The sequence below is a fragment of the Apus apus genome, chromosome 19, assembly GCF_020740795.1.
Source record: "Apus apus isolate bApuApu2 chromosome 19, bApuApu2.pri.cur, whole genome shotgun sequence".
In the NCBI taxonomy this organism is placed as follows: domain Eukaryota; kingdom Metazoa; phylum Chordata; class Aves; order Apodiformes; family Apodidae; genus Apus; species Apus apus.
Genome location: NC_067300.1, coordinates 262,721 through 285,770, shown reverse-complemented (window position 1 = coordinate 285,770; position 23,050 = coordinate 262,721). Strand labels below are relative to the sequence as shown.

Here is a 23,050-nt window from a genome sequence, read left to right as displayed (position 1 = left end):
CTTTGCAGGGGTCCACACTGCCCTAGCACATTGGCACGTCTCAACCCAAACTGAGCCCTGACCACCAGCCCTGCAGGGTGGGAGTCAGTGGGCCCCTGGCCAGGACACATCTTGCCCTTCCCCCTCGTGCTGGGGCATTGCTGAGCAAATGGGTGCTCCTGCTGCCAGTGCACTCAGCAGTGCTCCTGTCCCTGCTGCAGGTGTACCACCTGGTTTTTGGTTCCTTTCCTTTGGTACCTGATGAGACCCATGAGAGAGACCTGTGGAATGAATTTGGCCCCAGTGAGAAGATCACACAGCTAGAGGTGAGGAGCAGTGCTGCATGTGGGGAACTTACAGCCTGGGGGGACAGAACTCATCCTCCACGTCCCCTCCATGTCCCACCACGGGGTGATCTGAGGATGTCCCATCTTAGCAGAGCAGATGTGATGGGATGCTGTTGGGTGGCCAGAACAGCTGCAGGGGTGGCTGGGTCCCATCCTGGTGCTGCCACTAGTTCCCCCAGTACTTTGAGGCACACCAGTGCCTGTGCCTCAGTTTCCCGTTGCAATGGATGATGCCTCCACCCCCCCGGACAGTGCCTGTGGAGGGAACGGGGGAGATTGTTCCCTTCTGGGTGGGGTGTGGGGTGCAGGAGACCCATCCTCCCCCATCTGCACATCCCCTTCTCTTCCCCTCCCTATGGAGACCATGGATGGGCCATTCACGGATGCTGGGGGACACACATGGAGTGGGACACCAGGCAGCCACCTCAGTCCCAGCCCCTCCCTCTTGCAGAAGAGCCTCCCCAGTGGCTGGAGGAGTTTGCGGGAAGGGCTGATCCATAGGGTGTTGCGGGACCCAGCGGCAGCCCCGCGCCGGCCAGCGCTGCTCCGGCTGCTCTCCCGGGCCCTGGGCCTCGCCGGCACTGCCCCGGTGCCCACCACCACTGACAGCCCCCAGGCCTTTGTCACCGAGATGGAGGTGAGTGTCAGGAGGGGTGGAGCAGGGTGGGCAGTGCCACCGGGGCAGGGCTCACCCCACAGCTCTCTGCCCCACAGCGTGTCCTCTTCACCGGGCCGGTGCTGGAGCAGCTGACGTGCGAGCAGGGCCCGGGGGGGGCTGCACCGGCTCCTGCGAGTGCCCCCCGGGCAGCAGCCACTGCTGCAGGCGTACCGGGCTCTGGCCTGCAACGGCAGCCGGGCCACCCGCCGGCAGCACTTCAGCCAGCTGGCTGCTGTGCTGCAGGACCAGATGGACACGCCCAAGATCACCAGCAGGGTGAGAGCGGGGCTGCAAGGTGCTGGGGGGCAGGGACTAGTCCTGGGCAGGGTCTGCCTGCTCACTGGAGGCTGTGTGGGGATGGGGGGGGCTCTGTTACATGGCCTGGCCTCTCCTGGTCATCCCTTACATGGGCACCTCCTGCCCAGCCCCATGGTAGGACCCCAGGTGATTCCCCCTCCTGGCTCAGACAGTGCCCATTGGACTGGGCTGGCTGCCCCTAGCATTCTCCAGTGTGTCCCCACTGGCTTAACTCCCTGGTACTGGCAATGTCCATGGTGACACTGCTTCTCAAGACTGGCTCTGAGGTCACACTCCTTGTCCCACCCAAGTCTTATAGTGTCCCTTGTGGTTACAGAGGACAACCCTTTACTGCTTGAGGGACATCTCATGTGCCCCAACAAGACTCTGTCAGCATTTGCCAGCACTCCTGCTGGCTGATAGCCACAAATACATGGCAAAGAGTGCAGGGCCCAACTGGGCACAGCTTCCATCTCTTAACCAAGAAGGCAGACATACCAGTGCTTGGGGGGTCCCCCTTCATCGCCTCCCACTGGCGAGCAGGGCCCCGTGCTTGCTTATCCTTGCAGCTGAAGCTGGATGAAGTGAACAGCACAGCTGCCCAGCACCGCCTCCACACCCTCCTGGAGGACCTGATGGAGATGGAGAAGGTTCTCCGCGATGTGGACATCCTCTCGGCACTGGCCAAGCTGCTGCCCAAGGGAGCCTGTGCCAGCAAGGCCCCACCACCCACTGCCAACAGCACTGGCTGGGCTGGTGCCAACGCCACAGCTGGCAATGCCACGGCAGAGGAGGAGGCTGCTGTGGGAGGCCCGGGCAGTGGTGACAACCCCCAGGGGCAGTTCTCAGCATTTGTGCAGCTCTGGGCTGGGCTGCAGCCCATCCTCTGTGGCAACAACCGGTAAGAGCCCTGGGGGACAGGGGTGGGATTCTGCTTGGGACAGGGGTGTGAGAGAGCCCACCAGCCACTGCCAGCAGTCAAGGGCCCGGCTCATCCCTCAAGGAGGATGCAGGACAGATGCTGCATCACATTGTGCTGCTGTGGGTTGGGAAAGCTCGCCGTGCTGGGCAGCGCTACACTGGCATGGGGTTTGATGTGAAATGCTCTCCTGAGCAGGAGTGTGGCTGCTCACAGTCAGGGGCACTGGGGCTGGGGTGGAGTTGGCAGCCTGAACCCCCTTTGCAGGACAATTGAGCCTGAGGCGCTGAAGCAGGGCAACATGAGCTCTCTGGGCTTCACCAGCAAGGAGCAACGAAACCTGGGCCTCCTTGTGCACCTGATGACCAGCAACCCCAAAATCCTATATGCACCTGTGGGCACTGAAGTGGACAAGGTTATCCTGAAGGTGAGGGTGCCTCTGGGACACCTATCCTTCCACTCCCACCAAAGAACATCCTTGCTCCAGAGGAGCCAGGGCCAGGGCTGAGTGGGGAGGAAGAGTCCATCTGCCAGCCAGTGCTGCTAGAAGCAGGCAGCTGTCCTGACCCCAGCTGGGGTAGCCATAGTGCTGGGCAGTAGGCAGATACCTCCATGGCTGCTAGCCATGTGGAGAGCAGCAGGACCCCTGCCTTTTCCCACTGTGTGACCTTCCTCCTCCTCAGGCCAACGAGACCTTTGCCTTTGTGGGCAATGTCACCCACTATGCCAAGGCATGGCTGAACATCTCCCCTGAGATCCGTGCTTACCTGGAGGAGGGCCGGCTGCAGAGGCGCATCCGCTGGCTCCAGCAGGTAGAGTCTGGTGGGAACTGAACTGGGCTTCATTGCCCTGGGGATGGAAAGGGGGTGTCCTGCCCTCAGGCAACTTGTAGCTTCTTCATGTGAAGCTCTCAGGTGCTCCTGGGTGCCCACCTTGCTCTTGCAAGGACCAAGCTGGTTCCCTGTGCGGGGTGGATGATGTTTCCCCGTCCCCAGGAGGAGTCTTGGGTCCCATCTGTGTTCATGGGGAGGATGGAGGGCTGGGAGGCAGGACTCTACCCCAACTACTCCCTTCTGTGTCTCCCTCCCTGTCGCAGTTCACCGCTGACCTCCACAAGCACCCAGAGATCCTGAATGTGTCAGACAGTGATGTTCTCCATAGCTTCCTCAATGGCAACTTCTCCCTGCCCAATGCCAGTGTCCTGCTCCAGCAGCTGGACACCATTGACAATGCTGCCTGTGGCTGGGTCCACTTCATGGCCAAGGTGAGGTTGTGCCTGCATTTGGGAACATGGGTGCTGAAGCAGCACCCACTGCCCACAGCTGGGTTCTGCAGGGCTGAGGAGGGGTCAGATCTGCTCAGACGTTGAGGCCATGGGACAGGAGCTTTGGAGTATTTAGTGGCTTCTGCGGTGTCAGGGGCTTTGGGGTAGGTGTCAATGGTGGAGGTGTCTGTTCACTGATGGGTTCAGGGGCTCAGGGGTGGCTGTGGGTGGCACAGGCTGCACTGTGTGCAGGGACTGCTTGCCAGATCTGTCAGGGCCACTGGGGTCTCACCAGCCTCCCCCTCCCACCAGGTCAGTGTGGATGTCTTCAAAGGGTTCCCAGATGAGGAGAGCATCGTCAACTACACGCTGAACCAGGCCTACCAGGACAATGTCACGGTCTTTGCCAGTATGTCCCCAGGAACTAGCCCCTTTGCAGAGGTCCCTGAAGCTGTGCCCTTCTCCAGCTGTGCTCGGGACCACTGACTGTGGCTCCCTTGGTGCATGCATTGGGTGGATGAGTGGACCAAGCCATCTCACGGTTCCTGTCCTCTGACCCTGGCCAAGTCCTGCTGGGCACAGTGCTCTGCCATTGTGCTAACTTTCCCACCACTGCTGCCTACTTTCCACATACCCTCACATCCCTTGCCAGGGCCATGCCCACCCTCTTCATCTGTGGCAGCCCACCTGGTGCCCTTGGCTGGGACACGCTGAACCCTTCCACATCCCAGCTGGTCGCTGCAGGCCAGCTGGTGTGGCCACCTCCCATGGTGCCATCATGCTCCCTGCCTCTCCTGCTGCCCGCAGGTGTCATCTTCCAGACCAACAAGGATGGCTCACTGTCTCCCCATGTCATGTACAAGATCCGGCAGAACTCCAGCTTCACGGAGAAGACCAACGAGATCCGACGGGCCTACTGGCGGCCTGGCCCCAACACTGGCGGCCGCTTCTACTTCTTGTATGGCTTTGTCTGGATCCAGGGTGAGTGCCAGCTCCCTGACACAACTGCCCATGGCCTTGGCCCTTGCCTGCACTGCCCGCTGAGCTTGGCTTCTCCTCCTCCCCAGACATGATGGAGCGTGCCCTCATCAACACATTTGTTGGCCATGATGTGGTGGAGCCTGGCAACTATGTGCAGATGTTCCCGTACCCGTGTTATACCCGGGACGAGTGAGTAACACCCATGTGGGCAAGAGCAGGACCTTTCCTCTTCCCCTTTGCAGGCCAGGACACCTCAGCTGGGAAAAGGGTACAAGTTTGGGGGTCTGAGAGACTGGTGACATTGGGACTGAGGAGCAAGCAGTTAAGCCCTGTTCCTTGGACCACCAGGCCAGGCAAGCAGGGAAAGGATTTTGTGCCCAGTTTGCAGCTGAAGTGAGGTGCTCTTGGCTGCAGGGTGTCTTGGAGACTGAAAGACCTGGGGAGAACCAGATGAGTGTGATAAATGGATGGCACATGGGGGTGTTGGTGGTTACTGAACACAGTGGTGGTCTGGAGGAAGCATCTGGAGAAGTGCCAGAGCCACCATCCCTCCGTGGCAGGAGAGTGGTTAGGGCTCCATCTACAGCAGGGTTGGCAGGGCACTGTGCTGAGCCCAGGGCTGCTGCCCTGCCTTCCTGCTGGGACCTGACAGCCAGGACACCAGATTATCCTGTGTACTCATTGGAGAAGCTTACTCAGGACACTGTGCAGCTGCTGGACCAGAGGGCTGATTGTTCGAGGGTGGTGGGAAAGCCCCTCTGCTGCCCTGTGGCCCAGGGTCTCCGTGGGTGTCTGTGGTGGTGCCACCACCCAGCTCTCCCCTCCCTTCTTCTACCCCACCAGCTTCCTCTTTGTCATCGAGCACATGATGCCCCTGTGCATGGTGATCTCCTGGGTCTACTCTGTGGCCATGATGATCCAACACATTGTGACAGAGAAGGAGCATCGCCTGAAGGAGGTGGGGATGATGGGAGAGATCCCTGGGGAGGAGTAGCATCTCTGAGATCCAAGTCCTGTGCTGTGTCCCTGGGCACCTTCCCCATGTCAGTGAGGTGCACGAGCTGGGGTGGGCACAGATCCCACATCACTGGGCTGAGCTGGTCCTTCCGATGGTTCCCAGCACCAGAGGGAGCTGAGCCCATGGATACCCTGGCACAGGGTCTGCCCATTCCCAGCTGCCCTGGGGACCCCTTGGTGATGACCAGTGCTCTCCCAGCCAACTGGCAAGGCAGCAGGGAAGCACAGGGCAGGGGCCAGCCCTGCTCAGCTGTTTTGGTCTTGCAGGTGATGAAGATGATGGGCTTGAACAATGCAGTGCATTGGGTGGCTTGGTTCATCACTGGTTTCGTCCAGCTCTCCATCTCAGTCACAGCTCTCACTGCCATCCTGAAGTATGGCAAGGTCCTGATGCACAGTGATGTCCTCATCATCTGGCTCTTTCTTGCCATCTATGCAGTGGCCACCATCATGTTCTGGTGAGTTGTCTGCTCCACTTCGTGAGGTGGGGGGGACATGAGCAGCACCGGGGTCCTTGTTCCATGGAGTGAGGGTGCAGGGAGCTGTGCAGGCAAGGGCTCGTGGAGGGGTGCAGTCCCCCCCAAGCAGCTCATTTGAGGGGCCAATTTATCACCTCAACACCACCAAAATCAAGAAGAGCTCTGGTGGGGTAGGATCCAAGGTGACACTGTCCTTCCTGCAGCTTCCTGGTGTCAGTGCTCTACTCGAAGGCCAAGCTAGCCTCTGCCTGTGGCGGCATCATCTACTTCCTCAGCTATGTGCCCTACATGTATGTGGCCATCCGGGAGGAGGTGGCACATGACAAGATCACAGCCTTTGAGAAGTGCATTGCGGTGAGTTAGCTGCAGCTGCTGGGGAGGTGCTTGGCCCCAGGTTTGCCCCAGGCATCCCATGTCCAGTACACAGTCCACCAAGCTGTCGCCAAGCCCTGGGCAAACCTCTGCCTGTGTGAACCATGGGGCTTTGGAGGCATATCCAGAAGGTTTGGTGCCTCCCATGGTAGGGAAAATCTCCACAGGGCTGGGTGGGGCAGTACTGGGTAGGAATTTGCCACAACCTGTTCCTCCAGAGCTGGTCTGAGGTTTCTGCTGACATCCTCTTTCCTCCACCTCTCTTCAGTCCCTCATGTCCACCACGGCCTTTGGGCTGGGCTCCAAGTACTTTGCACTGTATGAGGTGGCCGGCGTGGGCATCCAGTGGCACACCTTCAGCCAGTCACCCGTGGAAGGAGATGACTTCAACCTCCTGTTGTCCATGATGATGCTGATTGTGGATGCAGTGGTGTACGGGGTGCTCACATGGTACATTGAGGCTGTGCACCCGGGTACGTGCAGGAGGTGGGGCGTGCAGCCACCTCTGATCTTACGGGAACCTCCTTGCTGGGGACCTGCCGGTTGCTGGAGGTGCTGGGCCCTGAGGTGGCATTGGTCACAACGGGCCTTTGGGGACACCTGCCCACATGCCTTGACCCACTAGCGACACCATCAGGTTCCTTGGAGATCTTCAGTTGCATGTCTCAGTTCACTGACCAGCTGTGGCAAAGCAAGTTTCCATGGCTGGAGCACTGTTCCACTCACTGCCTGCATGGGTTGGGGTCTCACCTGTGTCCTTTGCTTTCCCAGTAAAACTGAAGCATGAGTCAGGCCCAATCCAAAGCCCAAAGGACTTGGCTTCTTTGCCCAGCCCAGCAGCATTGCTCCTGAGCCCAGCTGGTTGTGGCACTTGCAGCCCCCACCCCACAGTGATGACCCCGAGCTGGAGAAACCTCCCAGCCCATCTCCATGCCCACACCCACGCCAAGCTCTGCATCAGCCCTCATCTGGCTTCTGTGTGGACGTGGGTGCAGGGTTGGTGCTGACCCCCCAGGGGTTGTCCTTGCAGGCATGTTCGGCCTGCCGCGGCCCTGGTACTTCCCCTTCCAGAAGTCCTACTGGCTGGGCAATGGGCGAGTGGAGACCTGGGAGTGGACGTGGCCCTGGTCCCGCACCACTCGCCTCAGCATCATGGAGGAGGATCAGGCCTGTGCCATGGAGAACCGGAGGCTGGGTGAGAGCAGACAGGGGCAGTGGAGGGTGGCCTGGGAATGGCCCTGCCATCTGCTCTGCCAGAGTCCTGCTGTGGCCAGGGCCCCCTGTGTGTCCCCTGTACCCTTGTTGGGACAGGATCCTGGGCCAGGTGCTGCTGCCCATGGTGTGGGAGGGATGAAGCTGATGAGAAGCAGAGGGGAAGGGGCCACGAGCCATCACAGCCACTGTGGGTTGGAGGTGGGGAGATCCATCCCCCAGGGAGTCCCCCTCCAAGCTTGGCATCCCTGCCACCACCTGGCTCCTCACCATCCTGCTCTTGCGGCAGAGGAAACACGGGGCATTGAGGAGGAACCAACCCACCTCCCCTTGGTCGTCTGCATTGACAAGCTCACTAAGGTCTACAAGACAGACAAGAAGCTGGCACTGAACAAGCTGAGCCTCAACCTCTATGAGAACCAGGTGGTGTCCTTCCTGGGGCACAATGGTGCAGGCAAAACCACCACCATGTGAGTGCCTGTGGGGGTGGATGGGGGCCGTGTCCTGGCCAGCTGGGTGACATGCTCTGTGATGTCCTTGCAGGGCCCAGTGGCAGCCAGAGGGCAGGAGTGTGGTTGTGGGGGTGGCACAGAAGGGGAACAGCCAGTGGGTGCATGACCCTGTACTGATATTGTTCTGCCCAGGAGATACTCCTGGAGGTGGTGGTTGGGATCAGGACCAGATAAAGGAACACGAGGTCCCTCATATTGCCTTTCTTCATCCATCCAGGTCCATTCTCACTGGCTTGTTCCCTCCAACCTCGGGCTCTGCTACCATCTATGGCCACGATATCCGGACAGAGATGGATGAGATCCGGAAGAACCTGGGCATGTGTCCCCAGCACAATGTGCTCTTTGACAGGCTGACAGTGGAGGAGCACCTCTGGTTCTATTCACAGCTCAAGAGCATGGCAGAGGAGGAGATCCGCAAGGAGATGGACAAGTAGGCACCTCCAATTCCTCTTTCTCCTTTTCATGGATAGGTCCCCTTCCTGCTGGCTGAGCCAGGTTGGGTGATTTGGTAGCAGAGGTGTCCTCTGGAGCAGCTTCACCAAGTGTTTTCCAAAGCTTGGGGTATCAGGCTGTAGAAGGCAGCAGAAGATGTTTCTGTAGCCTGGCTGGAGCTGGGCTGTCCCAGTGGCTAAGGGCATGGGGAAGAGTGCTCCTTGCCAGCACCAGATACCAGTTTGACTCCCTCAGCATCCCTGGTACTTCTCTCCTGTCCCCAGGATGATTGAAGACCTGGAGCTCTCCAACAAACGCCACTCCCTGGTGCAGACTCTCTCAGGGGGCATGAAGAGGAAGCTGTCAGTAGCCATTGCCTTTGTGGGTGGGTCACGGGCTGTGATCTTGGATGAGCCCACAGCTGGTGTGGACCCATATGCACGCAGAGCCATCTGGGACCTCATCCTCAAGTACAAGCCAGGTGAGCAGAGGTGGGCAGAGCCCAACGTTGCTCTTCTGGCTGTAGTGTCCCTGGCCTTTCTGATGAGTCTCTGTGCCACTACCAGGGAGGACCATCCTGCTCTCCACACATCACATGGACGAGGCTGATCTACTGGGTGATCGCATCGCCATCATCTCCCACGGCAAGCTCAAGTGCTGTGGCTCTCCACTCTTCCTCAAGAGCACCTATGGTGATGGCTACAAGCTGACAGTGGTGAAGAAGCAGTCGTACACCAGGAATGGCACAGGTCTGGGGCACAGTGGCAGCCCATGTTTAGAGAAGTAGAAGGGACCAGCCCTTCTTCAGCCCAGGAAAGGAAAGAGAGGTCAACACCCACGTGGTCCCACCCCAAGTCTCCTTAGGCCACATGGAGGATGGAGGGGAATGGGGCTAGGGCATAGGAGGTGGCATTTGTCAGCCTTGATTTTTCCCATCTCAGTGACCTGTGTGGTGGTGCTTGTCTCCAGGCGCTGATTCTGTCCAGCCCATGGGCTGCCTACTGAGGTGTCCAGCATGGCCATGGTGCAGAACACCATCCACAGGCCAGGCAGGGCAGCCAGGAAGCCTCCAGCACCCCATGATAGAAGCTGTTGGAGCCCCCATGGCACTGGGTGTAGGTGGAAATGGTGGGTACTGGTGGGAAGCTGGGTGAAAAGTGACTTCCTGGTGCTGTCCCTCTGGTGCAGAGCTGGGTCAGCCACACAGCCCTCCAGCCCACTCCTCTGTCAGTCCCTGCTCCGAGCCTCGCGTGTCCCATTTCATCAAGAAGTATGTGGCCTCTTGCCTCCTTATCTCGGACACCAACACCGAGCTCTCCTACATACTGCCCAGTGAGGCTGTCAAGAAGGGCTGCTTTGAGAGGCTCTTCCAGGTACCAGCGGGGACTCATGGGGTTGGCAGGTGAGGGGCTCTGGGGGTCCACAGCACTGCAGGCACCTCCTGGCCTCCTCACACACCGATTTGCCTCCACAGCACTTGGAGCAGAGCCTGGAGGAGCTGAACCTCACCAGTTTTGGACTGATGGACACCACACTGGAGGAGGTCTTTCTGAAGGTGTCTGAGGAGGACCAGTCGCTGGAGAACAGTGACGTGGGTACGGGAGGTGGGGGGGCACCCAGTACTGGTGAGAGGCTGTATGCCTTTGTGTGGGCTTGGTGGCTTCCCTTCCCTTGCACGTGGCTGCAGGAGTCTCCTCTCCCAAGGGGAGGTCAGGTCTCCAGTGGAGCCCATCCTGGCCATGGAGCCCATCCTGGCCAAGGGCAGCCAGCCTCTGCTCTGCTCTGGATTTGTGGAGCAGATCTGTCCCCACTCTGTCCCACACCACGCTGAAGGGTCGTATGGCTGGTGGCAACCCCCGTTCTCCTTACAGACATGAAGGAGTCCAAGAAGGATGCCCTGCGGCCACCTGCCCCAGAGCTGGGCCCGAAGCCTGAGGCCAATGGGGAGCCCCTGGCTGAAGCAGCTGTGCTGGAGAAGCCCGAGGTGGAGCTCAGCAACCTGGTGACCTGCTCCAAGCTGACGCAGTCACAGGCGTCCCTGCGCTCAGGCTCCTCGGTGGGCTCCATGCGGGGCGATGAAGGTGGGGCTTATTCCGAATTCTTTGGGGATTATACACCCCTGTTCGATAACCGGCAGGACCCTGATAACATCAGTCTGCAAGGTTGGTGCCTCCAGGGCCAGGGGAGGTGCTCAGCTGGGACATGGAGAGGATGGGGACTGTGCCTGCTGGGACAAGACCCTGTTGTGGGGCTAGTGATACACCTGGAGAAGTGCAGCCTGGGTGGGAGGGTGGGAACAGGCGCTTCCACCAGTTTGCACCCCCAAGCTGGTTGTGTGTGCGCGGCAGTGTCCCACACTGAGACCTTGAGCCCGCGGGTGCAGCTGGTGCCAGCTCTGCCCTTTGCCTCCCACAGAGCCCCCTGGTGCCACCCTGCAGACTCACCCCACTAATGTGCTTTGCTCCTCGCACTGGTGCCTGGTTGGGTTTTCTCCTCTTGGCCCTTGTGCACAGTGTCATCTTCCAGCTGGAGGCTTCAGCCCCCCCAGACCCTACCCCAGGCTTGGGGCTCTCCATGCAGGGTGCTGGGGGATGGAATGCAGGTGGCACCCTGAGGCTGCTGTTCTATTCACAAATCCTTTCTTGGCATATCCCAGCAGTTCTTGTGATTAATTCCACGATGTGCTGCCTTGCCTCCCTGGCTGGGGCAGCTCTGAACATTGTGGATTGGGCGGCAGGAGGCAGAGTGCCCCTGAGCCCCAGCCCCGAGCCCGCTGCCTCTCTGGGTCACCCCACCCATGTCCTGTCCCCTGTCTCTGACTGTGCTGACCCCTCACCAGCTGGGACAGCTGATGGGAAAATGGGGAGGTTCTCCCAGAAGGTTGATTTTTTAAAAACCATTCTCTATGTTTCACATTTTGGACCAAGAGGAACTCGCCAGCCAGCTGCCTTGCTTCCTGCTTGGTGGCCATCACGGTTGGGTGTCACACTGTCCCTTGAGGTGGCTGCGCCTGGTTTGGTGCCTGGCTCAGCTCCCTGGGGGCAAAGGGGGGCTCGGGTGTATCCATGCTGGGGAGCTGACATCCTTCTTCCCTCCAGAGCAAGAAGTGGAGGCAGAGGACCGAGACCTGGCTGGGCAGGGGAGCTTCAAACTGGAGGGCTCGTGGCTGAAGCTGCGCCAGTTCCATGGGCTGATTGTCAAGCGCTTCCACTGTGCCAAGCGCAACACCAAGGCCCTATTCTCGCAGATCCTCCTGCCCGCCTTCTTCGTCTGCGTGGCCATGACTGTGGCACTCTCTGTGCCTGAAATAGGTGTGTGTGAGCCACCCACCCCCGTGCTGGGGGCTACTGGTGGCCCTTACTGCCTGCCCCAGTGTGATCGGTGGGGACACTGGCTGGGGGAGGAGGAGGACAAGGCTTGTGGGCTCTCCTCCAGTCTGCCTTTGTGACAGTGCTGCAAGTGCCACTGGGTTCCTGTTCTTACCCCTGCAGGTGACCTACCACCCCTCATCCTCTCACCATCACAGTACCACAACTACACCCAGCCCAAAGGCAATTTCATTCCTTACGCCAACGAGGAGCGGCGCGAGTACCGGTGAGAGCTGCCGCTCGCTGGTGACCAGTGTCCCACGCCTCTCCCGTCCCTCTTTCCAACCCTGGGACTACCATGAGGGGGGCAGCAGGGAGGGCAGCCTGCAGTAGGGCTGGTGCCAGGGCTGACTCTGGCTTGGAGCCAAGCCTGGCCAGTGTCATGTCCCCTTGCAGAAAGCAGCCTCCATCCTCCCCAGAGTGTCTCTGGGGGAGGTACCAGCCCTGGCACTGTCTGCCATCAGCCACGCTTGGCTCATGCCAGGCGTGGGTTGTGTACGTCCATTCAGCCACAATATGTGCAAGACTCTTGGGGAGGTCCCAGCAGAAGATGGCCAAGGTGGTGAGACCCATGTCTCTGCTCCTTGCTCCTGCTCACTTGCTCCTCTCCCCGCAGTATCAGGCTGTCTCCTGATGCCAGCCCCCAGCAGCTGGTGAACACCTTCCACCTGCCCTCTGGTGTTGGGGCCACCTGTGTGCTCAAGATGGCCTTCAACAACACCCTGGACCAACCCATGCAGACCCTCAACCTCAACAGCAATGAGTCCAAGATGCTTGCGGCCAAGTACTTCGATGCCATGTGCATTGACTCCTTCACCCAGGGCCTGCCATTCTCCAACTTCGTGCCGCCGCCTCCATCCCCAGCCCCCTCTGACTACCCTGTCTCAGTGGATGAGGATCTGCTTCGTGCGTGGAACTCTACAACCTTCTCCTCCTCCATCAAAGGTATCACCTGCACTTGGTGCCTCAGTCTGTCCAGGTCTGGGATTTATCTCCAGGAGGAAGATGATAGACCTCCCTGCAGCAGCAGCTCCAGGGACCCCTGGAGGTGTCTCTCAGTTGGCCCAGCCACAGCAGAGCATTGCATGGCTGAACTTCTGGCTCATGGCCATCACTGGCCCTGTGGCCAGCCTTGTGTCACCTTCACTGGCCGCAGTCCCCATACCCCTTCTCTGAATTGTTTCTGTCCTCCAATTTTTCCCAACATCCATCTCTTCATCCCTCTTGGTCACCAAGACACAAAAGTCCTCTTGCAGCCAGGCTGTGGCCCAGCAGGAGCTCCCACCAGTGGGGCTGGGTGTGCCCTCTCTGCCTGAGCCCTCCCACCCCCACGTTGTCACAGGCCCCGGGGCAGGCGGGGGCCTGGCTGTGAGCTGCCCTCTCTGCTCCTCAGAGACCGTCACCTCGGCCCCTACCCTGCCCCGCATCGTCCATGAGCCCATCAGGTGCACGTGCTCCATGCAGGGGACTGGCTTCTCCTGCCCCAGTGGTGTGGGGGGCCACCCCCCGCAGATGAAGGTGGTGACGGGGGACATCTTGGCAGACATCACAGGGCGCAACGTCTCTGAGTATCTGCTCTACACCTCGGACCGTTTCCGGCTGCACAGGCAAGAAGGGGAGGCTGGGAGGGTCTGCCCTGTGCTGCCGAGCAGGGCTGGGGGACCAGGGACTTGGGGGCACCGTCCCAGGGTGCTGGCAGGAGCCAGGAGTGTGCTGGAGCAGGGCTCTGCTCCTGGAGGTGGGAGACTGGTCACAGGTTCTTGGTGATGCCTTGTCCCACAGGTATGGGGCACTCACCTTTGGCAACGTCCAGAAATCCATCCCAGCCTCCTTCGGGGCCAAGGCTCCAGCCACCGTGCGCAAGATCGCAGTCCGGAGGGCAGCCCAGGTGGGGCTGGGTGCCTGGAGAGCGGGTGGGGGGCGCAACGATGGCAGTGGCAGTGCTGGGGAGAAGGGGGCAGGCAGCACTGCTCACACAGGGGAGACCCTTTGCCCCCTGCAGCAGTTCTGGTGGAGTTCCCACTCCACCCCAGCAGGTCTGGCTTGGCATGGTCAGCAGTGACCTGCTCTCCCACAGTTGTGAGCACAGCCCTGTGGCTGCCCCATCCCTCCCAGTACATCTGCCATGGGCCCAGCTCTCTTGCCACCTCACACCACTCTTCTCTGCTCCTCCAGGTCTTCTACAACAACAAGGGCTACCACAGCATGCCCACCTACCTCAATGCTCTCAACAATGCCATCCTGCGGGCCAACTTGCCCAAGAGCAAAGGCAACCCTGCTGCCTATGGTGAGGACCTGGAGATGTCTAAGGGCAGAAGCACATCAGGGGCAGCTTTAGTGCATGGTCCAGCTAGACTGTGAAGCTCAGTGTCCCCCCTTGGACCAAGCAGGCTGGTGCCCAGGGGGATCACACACCATGACTGTGTGGGCTGGGCTTAGGGGCTGGGCTGGGGCAAAACCTCCCAAGGTGCTGCCTGCTGGCTCCTGGACTTGTCTGAGGGTGCTCTCTGCCAGCTGGTGAGGGAGGGCTTGGCCCTGAGGTGCTTGGTTGCTTCAGACAGGGAGGAAACCCATCCTCCTCAGAGCCAGGACCAGGCTGGCTGGGGACAGCATTTTCTGTCCTGAGCCAGTTTTCAAGCCCCTGTGTTTCTTCTTGGGCCTTCCTGCAGGCATCACAGTCACGAACCACCCCATGAACAAGACGAGTGCCAGCCTGTCCCTGGATTACCTGTAGGTCCAGAGAGTGGTTTCTGGGGAGGGTGGCCATCCCACGGGAGGGAGGGATAACCTCACCACAGTTTACTGAGCAGTGCTGAAGCATATGCCGTGCAGGCTGTGGAGAACGACTGGGTGGCTGTGATGTGGGGTCCCTGAGCCCTGCCCTGTGCACAGTGACTGTCCCATGCCAGGACAGGTGGCCATTCCCTGGGCAGCTGAGGGTGATGGGATCCCTGCTCTCCTTGCTCTCCATGCAGCTTGCAGGGCACAGACGTGGTGATTGCTATCTTCATCATTGTGGCCATGTCCTTCGTGCCAGCTAGCTTTGTGGTGTTCCTGGTGGCTGAAAAGGCCACCAAGGCCAAACATCTGCAGTTTGTGAGTGGCTGCGACCCTGTCATCTACTGGTTGGCCAACTACGTGTGGGACATGGTGAGCAGGGCACATGGCCCCATTAGCTGAACCCCCAGGGCCAGGCGGGTGGGTGGGCAGCCACAGAAGTTTCTGTCTTCTCCAGCTGAACTACCTGGTGCCGGCCACGTGCTGCATCATCATCCTGTTTGTGTTCGACCTCCCAGCGTACACCTCTCCCACCAACTTCCCTGCCGTCCTCTCCCTCTTCCTTCTCTACGGGTACGTGGCTCCGGGGGGTGGTCAGGGTGCACTGGTGGGTCCCTCTAGTGCCCTGTCTGCACTGTGGCTGTGCAGGCAAGATCTGGCTTTGGGGCTGTCCACCTGGCTGATGGTCTGCAGCTCCCATAGGTGGTGGGCTGCAAGGGCTGGGGAGGAGCCTGGGGAGGATGGGGCTGAGAGATGGGCGATGCCAAGACTTGACAGTTGGTGCTGCCCAGTTCCTCTGCTGCCACGCTGATGTGCCCTCCTGCCACTTGCCTCCCCAGCTGGTCCATCACTCCCATCATGTACCCTGCCTCCTTCTGGTTTGAGGTGCCCAGCTCTGCCTACGTCTTCCTCATCGTCATCAACCTCTTCATTGGCATCACGGCCACTGTTGCCACCTTTCTGCTGCAGCTGTTTGAGCATGACAAGGTATGGGATTCATTGCTCTTACTGGGGCCACCACAAAGGGAGAAACTGCCATTGGATTGTGCGACAGCTCAGGGCTGGGGGGGACCTCAGGAGGTCTCTGCTGCATAGTCCTGCTTCCAGCAGCATCAGCTATGAGACCTGACCATGCTGTATCTTGTTGGGGATCCTGATCCTACCACACACTCATAGTCATCAGGGGTTTTTGTGATGGTTGTATCCCCCTTGCCCGTCCCCACAGGATCTGAAGTTGGTGAACAGCTACCTGAAGAGCTGCTTCCTTGTATTCCCTAACTACAACTTGGGTCATGGCTTGATGGAGATGGCCTACAATGAATACATCAATGAGTACTACGCCAAGATTGGTATGGCCTCTCCTCTTGCTCCAGGGTATATGGGGCTAGGGGAGACGATGGTGCTGGCACATCCTTTCCATCTGTTCCTTGGGGCTTCCTGAGGCCCAGAGCAAGTTGGAGCAAAAAGCCAGGCAATGTGAACTTGACTGGGATGGAGGAAGAGATGAGGCTGATGAGGAGCTGTGGCATGGGGCTGGTGACACTGAACATGTTTCTTTGGACCAATCCCAAATAGCGGCTCCACAGGGGGAGGAGGTTGTGAGCCCTGGCAGAGTGGTGTGTTCCTGCTGCTGTGGCACACTGTGGGATTCCAGTGGGGCTGTGGTGGGCCGTGGTGGAGCTGTGCTGAGATAAGTGGGATGGGCATTGCAAGGGTTCTTCCCTTCCAGACATAGTCTCTTGCAGGGCTGCATTGCCCAGCCAAAAATGAGCCTTTTGCTACTTGCATCTCTAGCTTGGCCTCAAAAGCTCTTGCTGCTCTCTGCTTCTCAAACAAGCGCTGCTGGCATCATGAGGGGCAATTTTGGGGCAGGATCTGACAAATCCACTCAATACCCACTCTCCATTGGGTTAATTCATCCTTCTGAGGTTGAAAAGTTGCAAGATGCTTTCAACAGCACATGTGCTGGGAGTGGACAGCCTTGTTATGACCAACCCAGGCAGTTGTGACATGGGAGGGGACACATGGGCAGGACAGCGTCATTGTTATGGGCCAGCTCAAGACATACAACCAGATTGTCCCATGGGAAGGTGTCCCCACCTGCTCTCTCCTCTTCTTCCCACTCAGGGCAGTTTGATAAAATGAAGTCGCCCTTTGAATGGGACATCGTGACACGGGGACTTGTTGCCATGACAATTGAAGGCTTCGTCGGCTTCTTCATCACCATCATGTGCCAGTACAACTTCTTCCGAAAACCCCAGTGAGTATGGTGGAGACCAAGGGGCAGGCTGGCAGGGGCTGGCTGTGGGGAACAGCTTGGCTGTTGGGGCCCCTTAGCTGAGGCCTGCCCCTCCAGTGGGAGTGAGCTGAAGAGCTGCCCCTGCTGGCATCCCCACCCTGTCCCCTGCGCCCTCCCACAGGCGGCTGCCCGTCTCCACCAAACCCATTGAGGATGACATCGATGTGGCCAACGAGCGTCACCGTGTCCTGCGCGGCGACGCCGACAATGATATGCTGAAGATTGAAAACCTCACCAAGGTGCAGCAGCAGGACAGTGGTGGCAGGGCATGCTCCAGGGCTGCAAGAAACCACCTTGGAGCTATCCTGTCCAAGGGGTGCAGGGTGGGGTTGGGGGTCTGGGTGCCTCTCAGCAGGCTGAGGCCCCCTGTCCCCTGCCCCACCAGGTGTACAAGTCCCGCAAGATCGGGCGCATCCTGGCTGTGGACCGACTGTGCGTGGGCGTGCGGCCCGGGGAGTGCTTCGGGCTGCTGGGTGTCAACGGTGCGGGCAAGACAACCACCTTCAAGATGCTGACGGGGGACGAGAGCACCACGGGCGGGGAGGCCTTCGTTAACGGGCACAGGTTGGGGGGCATGGGCTGGGCAGGAGGTGGGGACTGCCCACTGTCCTGGGGATGGGACAGGGTCTGTTTGGGGGTCTCCCAGGAGGAAGCAGCATGAGCCTGCCCATGTGCCTCTGTGGGACTCTGCAGCCCCATGTCCTGGGCTGACTGTCATCTGGGAGGAGGGCAAGTGATTCTGGCTCTTGGCCAAGGCTGCTGTAGGATAAAGACATGCATAGGGGGATGAGCAACAGGGAGCTCCTGAAAAGCGATTCCTTCTCCCCATGGCCTCTCTGTCTTCTCCTGCAGCATCCTGAAGGAGCTCCTGCAGGTCCAGCAGAGCTTGGGCTACTGCCCTCAGTTCGACGCACTCTTCGATGAGCTGACAGCCCAGGAGCACCTGGAGCTCTACACCCGCCTGCGTGGCATCCCCTGGAAGGACGAGGAGCGGGTGGGGCTCTGGGGGTGCATGGCCAGTGCTGGAGGGAACAGCTGTCACTGGGCATCAGCAGGGACTGAGCTGGTGCTGTGGCCCACAACAGTGCCACCCTGGTGCAGCACTCATGTGGGGTGCAAGGACCCAGCTCATGCTCTCACAGGCCCCTGCTGACCCCTGGGGCTGTGCCAGGGGCTGCTGTGGGGCTCCCCTGACTAGCACATGGCTTGTCATGCCTGGGGCAGCTGGCCTGTGCTACAGAGCCCAACTGCTTGCCCACTGCCAATCCTGCCAGCCCTGTGGCTTTGGCAGGGTGACAACAGCCCCGCATGCTTGCAGGTGGTCAAGTGGGCACTGAAGAAGCTGGAGCTGACCAAGTATGCTGACAAGCCTGCCAGCACTTACAGTGGAGGCAACAAGAGGAAGCTGTCCACAGCCATTGCACTGATTGGATACCCGGCCTTCATCTTCTTGGTGTGTCCCGGGCTCCAGCACCCTGCCTTTGGGTCCTCCCACCCTCCGTGTTTCTGGGGCTGGCACCAGGCTAGGGTGCAGAAATAACCCTGGGTGGGGGCTGCCTGCCCCCAGCTCTGTCATGAGTGTCCTGGAGTGTGGGATTGTGTCCTGAGCCAGGCTCAGGACAGGAAGGGGGTTGCAGGGTCCCTCTGGAGGCTGGCATGTCTAAAGGTGCTGTCTGTCTGGCAGGATGAGCCCACCACAGGGATGGACCCCAAGGCACGACGCTTCCTCTGGAACCTCATCCTGGATGTCATCAAAACGGGTCGCTCTGTGGTGCTCACATCCCACAGGTCTGGGAGGTCTTCTGGCTGCCCCCACAATGCCTCTGGCCACCTGGGGTGTTGTGGGGGTGGGAGGGGGCTCTGTGTTCCTGGGGAGGGCGTTGGGCAGGGGCACAGGGAGCAGAGGGAACCCTGGACACCTGGTGTTGCTATCTCCCATCCCTGATGGTTGGGCCACAGCACCCGGGTGATGGCCTGGGGAGCTCAGCTGCCCACCTGTCCCACCTGTGGCCCATGTCACTGTCCCCACTGCTGAATCAGCCCTGTCTCCCCAGCATGGAGGAGTGTGAGGCGCTCTGCACCCGCCTGGCCATCATGGTGAATGGGCGGCTCAAGTGTCTTGGCAGCATCCAGCACCTGAAAAACAGGTCAGAGCCTGGTGGGAGGTCCAGCACTCCATGTGCACTGCAGGGTGGGAGGGAGCCAGGCCCCCAGTGTGGCACCCATGGCGAGATGTCAGCCCTTTGGGTGCTGCTGTGTAGCCCCCCAGTACCGGCTTGCGACATCTGGTTTGAAGGGTGGGCAGGGGACAGGCTTGCTCAACCATCCTGGCATCGTCCTGGTGGGTGCAGCCACTGCTGGAGAGCATTGTCCCCTTTTGTGGGGTCAGCCATTCCCTGCAGGGGTGCAGGTGGGGGGGCAGGTCCTCACAGTGTCCCTTGTCCCTGCACAGGTTTGGAGATGGTTATATGATCACAGTGCGCACCAAATCCAGTCTCAACATCAAGGAGGTGGTGAGGTTCTTCAACCGCAACTTTCCCGAGGCTGTCCTCAAGGTGAGCTCCCTGCCACCTCTGCCAGCCCTCTCTTCCCCCCGGGGCAGCTCTGTGGGTGATGTGAGGGGGTCTGGGAGCAAGGGCTTGTTGGGTGTCACCTCTGTCCCCTGCAGGAGCGGCACCACACCAAGGCCCAGTACCAGCTGAAGTCAGACCAGATCTCACTGGCACAGGTCTTCAGCAAGATGGAGCAGGTGGTGGATGTCCTGGGCATCGAAGACTACTCTGTCAGCCAGACCACATTGGACAACGTGAGCTGGGGATGGCCTGGGCACATGGGTGCTTGTCTTTGCGAGGGTGGCTGTGCCAAAATGCCTGGCAGAAACCACTTGTGGGATGGGAGGTGGAGCTAGGCATGGGGCATGGTGGCAGCCACAGGACCTGTGGGATGTGCTGGGGCTGTGTCCAGTGCTATGTGGGAGGGTGTAGGTGCTCACAGGGGTTCCTTACAGCCCTCTGCCCCTTCTTCCCCAGGTGTTTGTGAATTTTGCCAAGAAGCAAAGTGACAACCTGGAGCAGCAGGAGACGAGCCCCAGCTGCACCCTGCAGTCACCCCTGGAGCAGGTGCTGAACCTGCTGCGCCCCCGCGCCGCCCCCACCGAGCTAAGGGCCCTGGTGGTGGAGGAGCAGGAGGACCTGGAGACAGATGATGAAGGCCTCATCAGCTTTGAGGAGGAGAGGGTGAGGGGTTGTCCCAGAGCTGGGTGTGACTGGTCCCAGCTGTGTCTCTGCCACAAACACCAGGGCTGGGTGCTGTGGTACCAGGAAGGGGACACAGGCCAGGAATGGACCCAAGAGGGCTCTCTGGGAGGGGGGATCATGGCCCCAACCCAGATTGTGACCCCAGCAGCACTGGGCAGAGTGGGCAGCCCCCCCTGAGCCCTGCCTGTCTGTGCCCACAGGCTCAGCTTTCGTTCAACACGGACACGCTGTGCTGAGACCCCTGGAGGCAGCCACGTCCCCTGGCTCTGATGCCACTGAACCCTTTTGGCCTCTCCCCTCCCTTCGCCCCGTTGAGCGGAGCTGCTGCGGCCAGAGACACAAGCCAGGGAGGACACGGCAGATGTGGCACCAGCCTGGCTGGACCCTGCGAGCCACCACCTGCTGTGTGGCCTTTGTCCCCTTCAGCTCCAGGGCATTGTCCCTGTGTGCTACTGGGGGCCACTGTCCTCAGCCAGTTTGCCCAGCCAGTGTGTGCCAGCAGACAGAGACTGCGAAGAGAAGGACACTGCCTGGCACCAGCGCTGCCAGCCCCACATGCTTTGTGTTGTGGACGAGGCCTGTGAGTGGTGCCTTCATCTGGACACTCATGTTGCACCCACCCCGGAGACCCCTGGCTGTGAAGATGCCCCGTTTCCTCCTGGCACCATCAGCACCCCAGGCCTGGCCCTGGCAGGGTGGGAGGAAGGACGATTGCTTCGCCTTGTTTCCATCCCCCAGGCCTGGTGCTTGCCCTTGGCACTGGGGGGGGTTCAGGGTCCAGCGCCGCAGGGGCAGGAGCCCTGGTGCTTCACCCACAACTGTCTCCTGTCACCCAAAGGATGCCACTGGTGACCTCCAGTCTGCCCAAGATGTGGCCACTGCCCCACTGGTGCGTCCTGCCTGCCCATGTTGCTGCCAGCCTAGCAGTCCAGCTGACCTGGCTCTGCCATGTGTGTGCTGGGCACTTGGCACCACCTGGGGCCAGGCAGTGGGGCCCCAGCAGAGGGGCACGTGCGGGGGCAGAGGGGCATTTCACAGGGTATTTCACATGCTGGCACCAGCTGTTTCTTCCCTCTGCCCCCAGCCACATCCCTCCTCCCAGAGCACCTCATCCTGCCTTCTGTCTGCCCTTACTGCTTGCTTGCCCTCCACAGGGCACCACTGCTGCTGTGCCACCTTTGTGCTGTGTCCCCCTCCTTTTGCCCTGGCACCCATTGCTCAGTGTCTGGCCCTGTAATGGAGCCACTTGCACTGGTTTCTTATTGGGTCACTGGTGGTAGTGGGAGAAGGGTTGCTGCACCCCCCCAGGATGGCTTCTGAAGTTGGGAGTGGCCTCGAGGTATGAGGTCATGACAGCCCAGCTGAGTGCCAATGCAGTCTGGCAGAAGTGCCCGGGATGGTGGGGAAGGAAGGATGGACTGTGGTGGTGGTGGGGCTGTCAGTGTCACCAGGGCCAGCAGTGAGCACCCCCTCGACCAGCAGTGCCCCTCCTTTCTGCAGAGGGTCCTGCTGCCTCATCACCCGCAGGGGCCATGCCCAGCACGCACAGCCCAGCAGCACCCCCAGCTCTTCAGCCACCTGCAGCCATGCCAGGAGATGGGGTGGTGGCAGGGCCTCTGATGTTGACCTCCACTATCCCCCCCCCCCCCACCATGGGTGCCCCAGGTTCTTACAGCAACCTGGGGTGGCTGTACACAGTCCTCCTTCCCTGGGGAGCACTCAGGGCCAAGCTGCTCCATGTCTGTCCCCATCGCCTCTTCAGCCTCCCTGGCGTGGGATCAGTTGGAGGCCCCGAGCTGGCTCCGAGCACCAGGTCACCTGGCTCCCTGCTGTGGGCAGCACTGCAGGGGGAGGTGGGTAGGACACCAGAGCAGAAGCAGACACAGGCGGCATCTGACCCTTCACTGTCCCTGTGCCCCTTGGTCTGGCCAGTTGTGTATGCCACCTGCTATAGATTGTGATGCAATATACTGTATTTTCAATAGGGGAAAAATTGGGGGAGAAAAGCTCTATTTTCTGATTTTTTCAGACCATATTTTTTTTAAAGGTATACTGGAAACTGGCAGGCCCTAGGGTGGGGTGGATGGCACAGGTGGGCAGCCCCTACCCTGCTCCCTTGCTGGGCACACTTTGCCTTCCTGGGTGGACAATGGGGAACAAGCTACCTTGGGGTGAGCCCTTTGCACCAGGGAGAGAGGAGATGGTGACAGCTTTGGTTTTCTAGCTGTCACCTTGCTGGTGGCTCCCTCTGGGCCCCCCAAGGGTGGGCATGGCACCTTGCCCTGTGCTCTGGCCTGGGCTTGGTCCTCCCCCACCCCGATGCCTTGCAGCTCAGGGAGGGCACAGAGCCCCCTACTCTGCAGAGCAGCCCCCACCTGCTGCTGTGCCACTGTCCCTGTGTCTTGATGGTCAGTGGAAAAAGAAAAAAAAAAAAGGGTTTTGTGCCCCCTGCACAGTGTTGCCCACACAAAACCCCCGTGAGAACAGCCCCTGGGTGGAAAGTCGGGTGGAAGCAGGAGGGCATCACCCCAAGGCAGGGGTGGCTGCTGCCTTAACACTATTTTGCTTCCTTGAGTTTGGCCTTGCTTCCTGCCTCCTCCCTCTGCACGTCCCTGGCCACCAGCCCCGGGCACAGTGCCGGTGCCACACAGGGCCCCGGCACGGGGCACCCCTGCGGGTGGTGATGCCTTGGAAAAGCCTGTACATTGCAAACAAAACAAACAAAGGATGAAATGTGAAAATAATTATTGTTTTAAATAAAAAATTAATAACTGGAGCCAGTGAGGCTGTGTGGTAGCTGGTGGACAGGAGGGCCAGGGGTTGGGTGGCTGGGAAGGGACTGGGCTGGGTACAGGATGAGGAGGGGGTTTGTGGTCCCC

At 59.9% G+C, this 23,050-nt stretch overlaps 1 protein-coding gene across 1 annotated transcript in view; it reads left to right on the top strand.

The window, feature by feature from the left end:
- ABCA2 (ATP binding cassette subfamily A member 2) overlaps positions 1-22,947 on the top strand; it is a 33,999-nt gene extending 11,052 nt beyond the window's left edge. The window contains 45 exon segments of the mRNA XM_051636361.1: positions 201-305; positions 778-963; positions 1,041-1,088; positions 1,090-1,260; positions 1,851-2,182; positions 2,468-2,627; positions 2,884-3,012; positions 3,297-3,464; positions 3,777-3,873; positions 4,272-4,445; positions 4,532-4,634; positions 5,289-5,403; positions 5,730-5,920; positions 6,145-6,295; positions 6,582-6,786; positions 7,344-7,508; positions 7,815-7,995; positions 8,255-8,467; positions 8,754-8,950; positions 9,036-9,218; positions 9,658-9,842; positions 9,944-10,064; positions 10,341-10,631; positions 11,568-11,780; positions 11,961-12,063; positions 12,454-12,782; positions 13,231-13,444; positions 13,620-13,725; positions 14,013-14,124; positions 14,507-14,567; positions 14,813-14,987; positions 15,073-15,188; positions 15,455-15,602; positions 15,841-15,964; positions 16,743-16,875; positions 17,036-17,153; positions 17,300-17,478; positions 17,767-17,908; positions 18,233-18,367; positions 18,599-18,702; positions 18,969-19,061; positions 19,367-19,469; positions 19,583-19,720; positions 19,944-20,150; positions 20,372-22,947. Coding sequence (XP_051492321.1) covers positions 201-305; positions 778-963; positions 1,041-1,088; positions 1,090-1,260; positions 1,851-2,182; positions 2,468-2,627; positions 2,884-3,012; positions 3,297-3,464; positions 3,777-3,873; positions 4,272-4,445; positions 4,532-4,634; positions 5,289-5,403; positions 5,730-5,920; positions 6,145-6,295; positions 6,582-6,786; positions 7,344-7,508; positions 7,815-7,995; positions 8,255-8,467; positions 8,754-8,950; positions 9,036-9,218; positions 9,658-9,842; positions 9,944-10,064; positions 10,341-10,631; positions 11,568-11,780; positions 11,961-12,063; positions 12,454-12,782; positions 13,231-13,444; positions 13,620-13,725; positions 14,013-14,124; positions 14,507-14,567; positions 14,813-14,987; positions 15,073-15,188; positions 15,455-15,602; positions 15,841-15,964; positions 16,743-16,875; positions 17,036-17,153; positions 17,300-17,478; positions 17,767-17,908; positions 18,233-18,367; positions 18,599-18,702; positions 18,969-19,061; positions 19,367-19,469; positions 19,583-19,720; positions 19,944-20,150; positions 20,372-20,407 — 6,960 coding nt within the window. The 3' untranslated portion in view covers positions 20,408-22,947.
- Positions 22,948-23,050: the final 103 nt, after the last annotated feature.